General features: G+C 34.0%; 1 protein-coding gene across 4 annotated transcripts in view; it reads left to right on the forward strand.

Annotated features, from left to right (window-relative positions):
* FOXN2 (forkhead box N2) overlaps window positions 1-9,183 on the forward strand; it is a 66,137-nt gene extending 56,954 nt beyond the window's left edge. For 3 of the 4 annotated variants that reach the window (XM_072768282.1, XM_072768281.1, XM_072768283.1), the window contains exons 5-6: window positions 1,310-1,378; window positions 4,761-9,183. In XM_072768282.1, the coding sequence (XP_072624383.1) occupies window positions 1,310-1,378; window positions 4,761-5,284 (593 nt within the window). In that variant the 3' untranslated portion in view covers window positions 5,285-9,183. Of the gene's footprint in view, window positions 1-1,309; window positions 1,379-3,632; window positions 4,003-4,760 lie in introns of those variants that run through there. The other variant, XM_072768284.1, reaches the window with a different exon arrangement.
* Window positions 9,184-13,184: the final 4,001 nt, after the last annotated feature.

Genomic DNA, 13,184 nt, shown 5'->3' on the forward strand with positions numbered 1-13,184 from the left:
TGGCCCAGTGGTTGAACATCTGCCATTGTCTCAAGTCGTGATCCCAGGGCCCTGGGATTGGATCCTGCATTGGGCTCCTGGTAGGGAGCCTACCTCTCCCTCTACCAATGTCTCTGCCTCTCTCTCTCTCTCTCTCATGAATAGATAAATAAACTCTTTAAAAATAATAAAATAATAAAAAATAAAATTTCTAAATATTTTCTAGCTTTTCCTTCATGTTAGATTATACCATTTCATTTTTATGTAATTACAGTTATTCAGGATAATGAATCGCCAAGATGGAGAACTTTTGGCAGAAAAGTAGATATGAGAACATAATGACTTTATCTGGAGTAAAACCTGCTGATTTTACCGGCCTTTTGAAACTCATTTTCCTTATGGAATATCCATAATTATATTTGACCTCTTATGAAGTTTATAGTACTTATAGCCTCATATAAAATTATGATTAAAAACATTACTAATACTTTTATGCCAGCAGTAGTTATTCATTTAGTGTTTTTAGTAACTCCTGTAACTAGTATGTAATTAATGCAGTACTTCATAACTCTAGATATGCCCAAGTAAAGATATTTTTTAAATGCTAAAAAGGTAGGGGCGCCTGGATGACTCTGTCAGTTGGACATCTGACTCTTGATTTTGGCTCAGGTCCTGATCTCATGGATGGTAGGATTGAGCCCTGCACTGGGCTCTGCACCAGTGGGAGTATGCTTGGATATTCTTTCCCTCTGGCCCTCCCCCAGCTCACACTCTCCCCCTCTCCCTCCACCAAAGTAAATAAATCTTAAAAAAAAAAAAAAAAGAAGAATGCCTCAATATACATTTTTAGTTACAGTTGGCCCTTGTATAATATAGGGATTAGAGGTGCTGATCCGTGCTCCCTTCCCCAATGCAGTTGAAAATCCATGTATAACTTGATTCCCCAAAAACTTATCTACTTAGAGCCTTACTGATGATATAAAGTTGATGAACACATATTTTGTATGTTTTGTGAATAACATACTGTCTTCTTACAGTAAAGTAAGCTAGAGAAAAAAAAAATGTTATTAAGAAAATAGTAAGAAATTTTATTATCTCCAGAAATACTCAATTCCCCTTTACTCAATACTGTTCACAAAACTGTTCATAATTTTAAGTGAACAAAAATAGATTGCAGAATAATATGTGTCTCATTTTGTTTAATGTGTGGGTGCCTTTGTGTTTTTAAGTAAAAGAATATACACCAAATCTTAATGTTAGTTACCTTTGCAAATACTTATAATAGCCTCTTTTATAATTAATTAATACTGTTATTCTTTTCCTTTTTCAGAATCTGATATTGATGCTGCCACTGCAATGATGCTCTTAAATACTTCTATAGAACAAGGAATTTTAGAATGTAAGCAATCATGCCTTTCTTCCTATAACAGATTTTTGCGAGTGCTTTTTTAAATGTAATTTAGAATGCAAAATATTTAAATGTTATAAGCAAAATTGTTTTTTTCCAACTAAATTTGTGTTTTCATTGGAATTACTTAGTTTCTATTTTATTCTATTTCCATTAATATATGTGAGCAATTATGAAATTGAAGTTAATACTGTGATAGATATTTTTATGTAGACCAAGAAACAAATAAATTAAGGTTAAAGATTTAAAAGTAAAAATAAAAACCATGGGATCCCTGGGTGGCGCAGCGGTTTGGCGCCTGCCTTTGGCCCAGGGCACGATCCTGGAGACCCAGGATCGAATCCCACGTCGGGCTCCCGGTGCATGGAGCCTGCTTCTCCCTCTGCCTGTGTCTCTGCCTCTCTCTCCCTCTCTCTGTGTGACTATCATAAATAAATAAAAATTAAAAAATAAAAATAAAATAAAAACCATAAATAAGAAAATATAGGAAAGTATATTAAAACCTTGGAATAAGAAAACCCTTCAGATACAAAATGCAAAATCCATAAAAGAAAACATGGGTAAATTTAATTAAATTAAACATCAGAATGTTGGAGTTCTGACAACAAAAGATATCTGTAAGGAAAGTCACACAAGACAAACCCTAAAAGAACATTTTTTTTTACTATGTGTATAACAAATGGTTAATACTGAGTATATGTATATAAAAGGATTCTACAAGTAAGAAGGAAAATGTTCAACAGAGAAGCCAAGAGAATATATATTAGATTGGTCTCAGAGAAGGAAATAAAAGTGTTTGATACACATTTGAAAAGATGTGCACCTTCTCCAGAAGACAGGGAAATGCAAAATGAAATAATATTGAGATACTGCTTTTTTTGTCCATGAGATTATGAAGAATTAAAATGAATAATAATATTAGGTGTTAATTGTGGGAACTGGATGTTGTCATACACTGTAGGATGTAAATTAGTACAACCATTTTGCTCAATTGGAGGACAATTTGAAAATACCAACTACAAATACAAATCAAAACCACAGTAAGATCCCATATTAGTCAGAATGCCTAGTATCAAAAAGACAAGAAATAACAAGTGTCGATGAGAATGTAGAGAATAAGGAACTTCTTATTGGTAGAAATACAAATTGGTCCAGCCACTACGAAAAACAGTATTGGAGTTCCTCAAAAATTAAAAATAGAAGAACCATACTGTCTTCTAAATATCCCTTCTGGGTATTTACCCAAAGGGAAAAAAAAACCCACTTAATTTGAAAAGATATGTGTACCCCTGTGTTTATTACATAGCTAACATATGGAAGCAAACAGCCTGTATCCATCAGTAGATGAATGGATAAAGAGGAGATACACACACACACACACACACACACACACACACACACACACACAATGGAATATTACTCCACCATAAAAAAGAATGAAATCTTGCCATTCTTGACAATATAAATGGACCTAGAGAGTTTTATGCTAAGTGAAATAAGCCAGAGAAAGACAAATTCCATATGGTTTCACTTTTATGTGGAATCTAAAAATCAAATGAACAAACAAAAAACAAACTCAGGCGCCTGGATGGCTCAGTCCATTAAGCATCTGACTCCTGGTTTGGGGTCAGGTAATGATCTCAGGGTCATGAGATTAGGCCCCGCATGGGGCTCCATGCTCAGTGTAGAGTTTGCTTGTCCCTCTCACTCATACTCTGTCCCTCTCCTCACTCATTCTCTCTCAAATAAATAAATAAATAAATAAATAAATAAATAAATAAAATCTTCAAAAAGACAAAACCCCACAAAAAACAGAAACAAACTATAGAGAAAAAACTGATGGTTGCCTGGGGGGAGGAGAATGGGTAGATGGGTGAAATAAGTGAAGGCAATTAGGAGATTACAAATTTCCAATTATAAAATAAATAAATCACAGGGGGATGAAAAGTACAGATAAGGAATATAGTCAATAATATTGTAATAACTTTATATGGTGACTACAACTTAGGGTGAGCATTTTGTAATGTATAGAATTGTCAAATCACTATGTTGTACTCCTAAAACTAACATAAGATTGTATGTCAACTCTATTTAGGTTTAAAAAAAAAAAACAATTATAATTTGAAATGTGTATATTCTTTTACTTAATAATTCTATTTCTTGGTATTCTAGAAAAATATTTACATATGTGTAAGAAAAGGCATCTAGAAGGATTTTCATTGCAGTATTTTTTTTTTTTTTTAAGATTGTATTTATTCACAATAGAGAGAGGCAGAGACCTAGGCAGAGGAAGAAGCAGGTTCCATGCAGGGAGCCTAATGTGGGACTTGATCCCAGAACTCCAGAATCACACCCCGAGCCGAAGGCAGACGCTCAACCACTGAGCCACGTGTCCCCGAAAGCCAGAAGATAATGGAATGATATCTTCATTCCTGAAAGGAAATAGCTGCACCCAAGGGACTCTAGGCCCTGAAAAGATACTGTTTAAGAATAATGAAGAAATAATGGGACGCCTGGGTGGTGCGCTTGCACGCTCTCTCTCTGTTTCTCATGAATAAATAAATAAAATCTTAAAAAAATTTTTTTTTAAATCTTAAAAATTAAAAAAGAATAATGAAGAAATAAATAGAAATATTTTCAGACAAACAGTGAAAGAAAGGACAGATGAAATTATTAAAAAGTGAAATCATCAGAAGGGTCTTTTAGTAAAGTCTAAGGGGCATATTTCAGAGGGAAGGAAAGAGATCCTTTCTTCCATGTAGAGAGAGAGACCCCAAATAGAGATGCCTGAAGTGGGCATGAAATGCAAGAAGAATGAAAACCAATGCAAGCAATAAACATGCAGGTAGAGATAAACAAGCGTTAACTGCATAAAATAACACTAATGACATGTTAGAGGATTAAAAACAAGAAGGCAACAAACAAACAAGATATCTTCCCTTGCCTAAGTTCATGAAGGCATACTACCTATATCATCTCCTCAAACTTTTATTGTTCTTGCTTTCATATTTATGTGCTGAGGCGTCCCTCATTACAGTATTATTCTTAGTAGTGAAAAATTGGGAAAACCTAAATATCAACAAGGAAATGGTTGGCTAAACAGTGGTACATTTTTACTGAGGCATTCTGTACAAGCCGCTCAAAATAATTATGTTTTTCATGGAAAAATCAAGACATAAGATTAAGTGATTTTAAAATGTTTCAAATTAATACCTACAGGATATGGTCTAAGTAAAAAAAAAAAAAAAGTGAACAAAAACCTATAGAACATTACTAAATGAAAGCACTACTCTGTATTGATATAGTAGTTTCAGTGGCCTGTTCTTGCAATCACATGCCTTTGACCTATTGATGGAAGTTTTCTTTTCTACAGGTGAGAAGCCTCTTCCTCTTAAAACAGCAATGCAGAAAAAGAGGAGTTATGGCAATGCGTTTAATCATCCCAGTACTATGCGATTGCAAGAGAGTGATTCTTTGGCCACGAGCATTGATCCAAAAGAAGACCATAATTACAGTGCAAGTAGCATGGCAGCACAGCGCTGCGCGTCCAGGTCTAGTGTGTCTTCTCTGTCCTCTGTCGATGAGGCATATGAATTTATCCCAAAGAGTAGCCATGTGGGAAGTGATGGCAGTGAAGGATTTCACAGTGAAGAAGACACAGATGTTGATTACGAAGATGATCCTCTTGGAGACAGTGGCTATGCATCACAGGCTTGTGCAGATACCTCTGAAAAAGGGCAGCCAGGCAAAAAGATGCGCAAACAGTTATGTCAAGAAATTGATGAGGAGCTCAAAGAGGCAGCTGGATCTCTGCTCCACCTTGCTGGAATCCGTACATGTTTGGGTTCCCTAATAAGTACTGCAAAGACTCAAAATCAAAAGCAGCGGAAAAAATAGAAATACTTATTTGTGTGAAATTATTTTAAAGTGTGGCAATACTATTCTACTTAATTCTTTACAAGGGATATCAAAGCCATAATGGACTTCTTTGGTTTTTGGGTGGGGGAGGGTGCTAATTACTTGTTTATTACAGAATATTTGTTTTAATTTTTATTAAGTAATTGCTGTTAGGATCATGCCCAACCATAGATATGATGCCAAGTCCTAAAAACATAATTTTTGTGATAAATGTCTCTCAGATTTGGAAATTTTTATATAAGAAAATTCACAGCCTCTGTCTTAAAACTTGTAGGAAAAATCTTTTAATTTGTTTATGTTAAAGTGTAAGGATTGGCAACTATAGCTTTTTTTTCATTTTCTTTTCCAATCTGTGTTAACTATAGTTGGTGATCCAGCTAAAAACTTTGCTGATGTCTTTCTCATATACTTCTCTCTGGACACATACAATCCAGTAGAATGAGATTTGGGTTTTTAATTTTGTCTTAATTTTTGTTTTTAATTATTTTTTTGTTGAACCATGGACAAAGTTGAATATAAATTGGAAAAGGTCCTAGTGGTCTAGGAAGCTCCTTTTGGTTGCATAGGCAGAAAGTACAGCAAAGAGTTCTGAGATTTAGAAAAGGCAGTTTTGTGGTATAGTTTCATCTAAGAACACTCCCAATTCCTATTACAATTTTATCTTTGAATGTTTTTTACTTCCCAGATGTTACATAAAATTTATCGGAGGCTTTTTGTTTGTTCCCAAAGTGCTTTGCAGCCATTGTTTGAATTTTAGCCACTGGTTGTCTTTGTTGAGTAGAAACAATCTAATGAGAGGATATAGCCATAGAGTGTGTTATGGGGTTAACACTCATTTTGACACACTTTTTGCAATAAGAGAATTCCGTTTGCTTGTTAAGTGGACTGCATTCTGGGAATTTTGTAGTAGGAATGGAGTGTAATCTAAAATAAACATTTTGAATAATTAATAATTATGTCCTCATAATTATTTAGGTAGATCATTTAGGAAAAAACTTCTAAGGTTTATATGAATTAAATTTGTGTGTATTCCTAATTAAATTTAAAAGGATTTAACAAAACTGTAGAGACAAAGTACCTGTCAAGGGTTTAAAATTCATATAAAATTAAATCTTCTACAGTACACCCTTCAGGGGAGGCAGTATAATACATAATATGTGCCATTTATTCCATGCTAAAAGATTTTATATTGCTGTTCTAAACATGCATTGACTAAGGCATTTTAAGTATTGGAACAAATCTGCTTCAATGAGACATTTTTCCATATCATTTTTATAGTTTGACTATATTAAGGACACAGGATACTAATAATACTAAAATTACTCATTATGTATATTTTTTTACAGTTGGTGGAAGCAACTTCCCTAAAGTTCAGTCTTATCTCATGGTACATTCTGTTTTATAACAATGACCTTGTTATCATTTTTCTGATAATTTCATATATACATACATACATACACTCGTAGGCTTATGATTTTGATTGGTTACTTTCAGCTATTCCTATGACTAAAGCATTTTCTTGGCTTTTTTTTTCTCTTAAAGAGACAAATATTTTTGTTTTAACTTGTAAATCTTATTTGGGCAAAACTGTCAATTGAGAGGCATAACGAAAACATCGTTTTCAATTGGCCAAACTTTAAGCCAGGGATAAAAACAATATTATCTGTCCCATTTCCATGTTAATTGTGATTGAACTTGGGCGGCCACATCAAAAGAATCGGTGCTGTTGATATACAGTAATTTTTAAATTTGTTGATAATGAAAAATAGTTAACTATGCAGGATGAGGTATTTGGGGGTTTTTCCTTCATATACATCTCATCTACAGAAAATGGCTAATCCAAGTCAATACATTTTACTGAAGACAGTGACTATAATAAAAAAAAATGCTTTTATCACAGTATAAATAGTACACAGATGATAAAAATCATTTTAATAACAGTATCTTAAAGCTATTTACTGTGGCCCACTGTGGATAGACCTTAGTAACAATGTTTCAGTGATCTGGTTCCAGTTATTTTGTTCTACTGAAATTCTGTACCACACATGTTCTTTCTGGTTCCTGTCCATTAGATAATTGCTCTTCATAAGCAGAGGGAAATGATCTTGGGTACGGAGGGGGAGAGTTGTTCTCCTTTGAGAGGGATCTTCAAAATTATTTTAGCTTAATATAAATAACAATAATTCTTTAACTTGATATTCTCTCCCTCTTCATGTACTCTTCCCACAAATTTAAAAATTTGTATACTTCACTAGCAAGGACAATGAACACTTTCATACTAAAGATTAACGAGAAAAAGTCACAGGATATTTTACACTTAATTCCTATACAGAATTCAGTGCATCACTTTCCATTTGCTGATTTACCAAGGCAGTTATTTTTGAGAGGAAGTACCTTTTTTAATTATGATTCCCCCATCGTTACTTTCATAGGTATTATAATCCCATTCCTCAGGTGTGTTGAGATAAAAACATGGCTAATAACTACCCAATTAAGGAAAGTCATTTCAAGTCCTATGGACTGGAAATTGTATTTCTAATAATATAGTAATAAGAAATTATACTGTAATAGGAACAGTTTGGCAATCCCAGAGAGTTTATATGTTCAGCATATTTTAAGACTGTGATTTAAGCTAACATAATTTGCCTTACATCTATATAAATTGTTATAACTGATTCCAGTTTATAATAGATTTCTAGTAAAAGTTTTGAGTCAGCACAGTTAATCTTCATCTTTCACATCCCAGAAGAATCAGTGTTTCTTGAATATAGATCTTTGAAATTTGTTTGTGCAATATATTACTAAATTCATTAATAATTTTACGTTTCAAATTCAGAGAAAAAAACATTACTTGTATTCATGGAAAGGCTAATTATTGGTGGATTGCCTCCTTTTTTCCACCTTCAAGCCTTTCCTTTCCTCCCTATAGCCAGCATGACTTCTCTTAACTTAGATTCCCTTGTATATAGTAAGGCTTAGAATATATATTTTTTCTTTTGCTACTTTTCTGAGGCATTATGTAAAGGGTTCATACTAGGTGGTCAGTTAAATATATGTTAAGCACGAATTCAAGGTAGAGAAAGTGTTGAGGGAATGTGTGTGTCTTCGTAGACCAGGAGGCCTTTTCTAGCAATTTAATCAACAGATGTGAATACTTCACAAAGCTGTAAAGACTTTTGTCTTAAATACTACAGTAACTTAACAACCATTTGTGAAGACCGTAGCATTTGATTAAACTTTGAGGCCTTCTGGTTTACATGTACTTTACAGGTTTTTTGTTGTTGTTAGTTTGAAATGTGTAAGCTTTGATTGAAACAAAGTTTACTTCACTATGTTAATGATGTACTCAAAATATTTATTGAAAGACAAAGTAGAGTATTTTAATGTTATACCTGCCATTTTTTCTTAAAGCACATTTTTTTTGCGTCTAACTGCCAGTGCCATTGTCAAAACTTGTTTTTAAAATTGTTGTACATTTCTTATTAAACTAAGTGCTTAATTTTAAAGTATTATGTTGCCATCATATAGTGTATAAAATGTATAATTGCCAATTCACTGTAACTATTATTTATTTTTTAAATGAAAGTATAAGAATGCTTTCTGATTCAAGAAATTTGAGTTATTAAACTGGTTTCCTTATCCTCTTTTCTAATGTAGCATAAAAATTGCCCTGAGTTTGAGTTATAACTGCCAGTAGATGACCAGTCACAAGTGAACCACTTCTCAGTTGCCAGTCTTTGCTCATATTAAAAGCAACTTAACAGATGTTTAGTTTTTGTATCTAATCTCTGATTATTAAAATGTTTATAAAGTTTATTTTTACCAAAGAGATGCAATTCATTATGATAAAGTATTGCAGAATAAACCTTGTTTTATAACATTGTTGTATTTTCTCTATTATTTTGGGTTGGGTAGTGTAGATTTGAGTGGCTCATACTTCTACATACACCCTTTCCACTTGGGTGTTACAAAATTGAAGTCATACAAATGAAAAAGTTTCAATTTCAGAATTTTAAGTCTTTTAAGTATTATTTTTCCTGGTTTTTACAGGCCAACCTAAATAATTTTGAAAACTGAAATAGTGTTAACTAAATTATTCACTTCCTGAAGTTGAACTTCTTTTCCCATGCATAGGTATATATAAGATATTTTGAAATATAAGAAAAATTGAATAGAATATGAAATTAAGATTATTTCTAAATGTAGTAGTGTTACTTCAGCACTACCCAATAATACCATGTGTAGCTATGTAGAGTTCTTTAAAATGAGTCAAGTGAGACAGCCATATTGATTTTAAACTACGATGGTCTCTAAGCCCTCCTTCCTTCCAAAGCATCTTCTTGATATACAAAATCATTTACCAAACAACCATTTGTGAGAGTCGTGTTTGTTCCTTAGGAGTTTTATTCTTAACTATTGCATTCATCTAGCTCATGTTAGTTCTGAAGGGGGAAGAAATATATACCATTTTAGAAAAATAACATTAAAATATGGGTTAAAACACTTAGAATTTCAGAACATACTAATTTGATAATTTTTTAAACTGGAAATAAGCTTGCAAAAATTGTGCAGAAACTTAGATGTGAAACTTGAAAATCTTTAAGAAAGCAATTATTAATCTTAGTAACTGTTATTATGTTTCATGAAATTTTAAATAGAGAACTGTTAGAAGCTGGCAACTGAAAATTGAAATAGCCATGTGCTACTGGTACTGGTACCAAACGTGCATATGTTTGATAGTTTGTGTTCCAAAAGTTTGTTTACAAATATGTTCCTGGAGGAGGCATTTTTCGGTGAACTTCAGGCAAGTTATGAAACCTTATTTACTTCATAATATAGTAGATAAAGTTTAAACTAAAAGTGATTCTTACACGAAATTTTTGTATAGGTGGATTTACTTCCATTATAGATTTTCCTCAACCTTGAGATTTTGGTTCAAGTAAACACTTAAAAGTCAGTGTAGGGAAAATTTAATAGAAGTGGAAACTAGGAATTGGACCACAAGGAGACAATGTACAGAATATTAACTTAGGGGAGATTTTAGAACCTGAAACAAAATTGCTGTCTAATCATTGAGAATTCTTTCTTTTTTAAGATTTTATTTATTTTAGAAAGGAGAAGGGGCAGGAAGCTCAGGCAGGGCTTGATCCCATGACCCCAAGACCATGGACCTGGGCCAAAAACAAGGCTCGGTAGGCTCAACCAATTGAGCCACCCAGGTGCTCCTAATGGTTGAGAATTCTTTTAAGGTTTTTTTCTTTTTTCTTTTTTAAGGTTTTATTTATTAGAGAGTGCAAATGAGGGTTGGAGGTGGGCAGACAGGCAGAGGGAGTGAATCTCAAGCAGACTCCGCACTGAGAATGGAACCCACTGCAAGGCTCCATCCCAGGACCCTGAAATCATGACCTGAGCCAAAACCAAGAGTCCAACGCTTAAGCAACTAAGCCCCCCAGGCGCCCCAATGATTGATAATTCTTAAGTGGAGACTACAGCCAGTGTAACTAAATTTATATGATAATCTTGTATATCAGAAAAGGAATTGAGAAAAAAATGCCACACCCTTGGTGAACTGAGCATTTTTTCAATCAGGTATTTCAGTGCCTAATGCCAAGCATTGAGCTTAAGTGTTGGATATATAATATGCACTAAGAAGTAAAAATAGATAATCCCTCTCCAAAAAATGTAAATACAATTGTGAATTGTGATGATTGCCATTGAAAGAAAGAATAGGGAGCTCTGAAAATATAAATCTAGGGTTTTAGGGGAGGCTACCATGAAGAATGTGATTTAAGCTGAGATGAAAGAAACAGGTATTGGAACGGAAAGCATAACATATTGTTCTGGGCAGGGGCAACAGCAATTACTAAGATCCTGGGATAGGAGAAAACAGATTTTTGGTGAACTAAAAGGCTAGTAGTTTGGGTACAAAGCAAAAGAGCTGGCTCCAGGTTTTGCAAAGCCATGTGAGTCAAAAATTTGGGCTTTTAAATACCTTAGAGAAGCCATTGAGGGTATAGACAGTTTAGGAAATTACCCTGATACTTTGACTTGCAGCCATGATTAAGTGACAGGACCAGACTTAAGCTTCTCTCTAAACAACGAGAAAACTGGACAATATATGAAAAAAAACATATGAAACATTTTTTGACAAGATCAGTAAGGGTGATGTCCCTCTAGCCACATTGATTAATGGGAAAAAATGATGGCCCAAAATAACAAAATCAGAAATGAAATGAGACATAAGGACAGATCCTATAGATATTAAAAGGACCACAAAGGAACATGATTAGGAACTTTATGCCAATAAATTCAACAACTTAGAGGAAATTAACAAGTTTCATAAAAGATGTAAATTACCAAACTTAAGAAGAAATAGAAATCTGAATAATCTTGTACCTATTGTAATTGAATTAATACTTAGTAATTAAGATCTTACAAGATGCAACACCCCAAAACACAACTCATGAAAGAAAAAATGGTAAGTTTGGACTTCACTAAAATTAAAAACTTAAGCTCTGTGAAAGTTATTGTTAAGAAAATGGAAAGACAAGCCACAGCCTGGGAGAAAATGTCTGCAAAACATATATAATAAAGAACGGGTATCAAAAAACCACAAAAAGCTCTTAAAAATCAATGATAAGAAAGACAATTTAAAAATGAGCAAAATATTTGGACAATTTAAAAATGAACAAAATATCTTCATCAAAGAAGATAAACAATGGCAAACACATTCAATGATGGTTCAACATTGTGTCATTAGGGAAATGAAATTAAAACTATTAAGATATCACTACACACCGATTAAATAGCTAAAATGTAAAACTGACAACACCAAATGCTGACAAAAATGTGGAGCAACAGGAACTCTTATTCACTGCTTCTGGGAATGCAAGGTACTGCCACTTTGGAAAAAGTCATGGTTTCCTACAAATTAAACATATTATATGATCCAGCAATCGTGCTCTTTGGCATTTACCCAAATGAATTGAAAAACGTGTCCATGCAGAAACCTGCACGCCATTCTTACAGAAGCTTTGGGGGCACCTGAGTGGCTTAGTTGGTTAAACATCCAACTCTTGGGATCCCTGGGTGGCGCAGCGGTTTGGCGCCTGCCTTTGGCCCAGGGCACAATCCTGGAGACCCGGGATCGAATCCCACGTCGGGCTCCCGGTGCATGGAGCCTGCTTCTCCCTCTGCCTGTGTCTCTGCCTCTCTCTCTCTCTCTCTCTCTCTCTCTCTATGTGACTATCATAAATAAATAAAATTAAAAAAAAAATAAACATCCAACTCTTGATTTCTGCTCAGATCATGATCTCAGGGTCATGAGATTGAGCCCCACATCAGGCTCCATTCTCTGTGGGGAGTCTTGCTTCTCTCCCTTTCTCCTTCTGCCCCTCCCCCAACTCACATGTGTTCTCTCTCTCTAAAATAAGTAAATCTTTTTAAAAATTTTTTAAGACTTTATTTATTCATGAGAGACACAGAGAGAGGCAGAGACATAGGCAGGGGGAAAAGCAGCTTCTGAGCGGGACTTGATCCCGGGACTCCAGAATCATTTCCTGGGCTGAAGGCATATGCTCAACCACTGAGCCACCCAGGTTTCCCAGTAAATCTTTTTTTTTTTTTTAAAGAAGCTTTATTCATAGTTATCAAAACTTAGAAGCAACCAAGATGTCCTTCAATATGTGAATGGATACCCAAACTGTTGTATATATCCACATATCTACATAAACTATGGTAATATCCAATACAATGGAAATATTATTCAGCCGTAAAAAGAAATGACATTCTCCAAAGAGATAACATCTCTCCAAGGAAGATATACAAATGATCAATAAGCACAGGAAAAGATTCTAAACATCTCTAATTATTAGGTAAA

The sequence above is a fragment of the Canis lupus genome, chromosome 11, assembly GCF_048164855.1.
Source record: "Canis lupus baileyi chromosome 11, mCanLup2.hap1, whole genome shotgun sequence".
Taxonomy (NCBI): domain Eukaryota; kingdom Metazoa; phylum Chordata; class Mammalia; order Carnivora; family Canidae; genus Canis; species Canis lupus.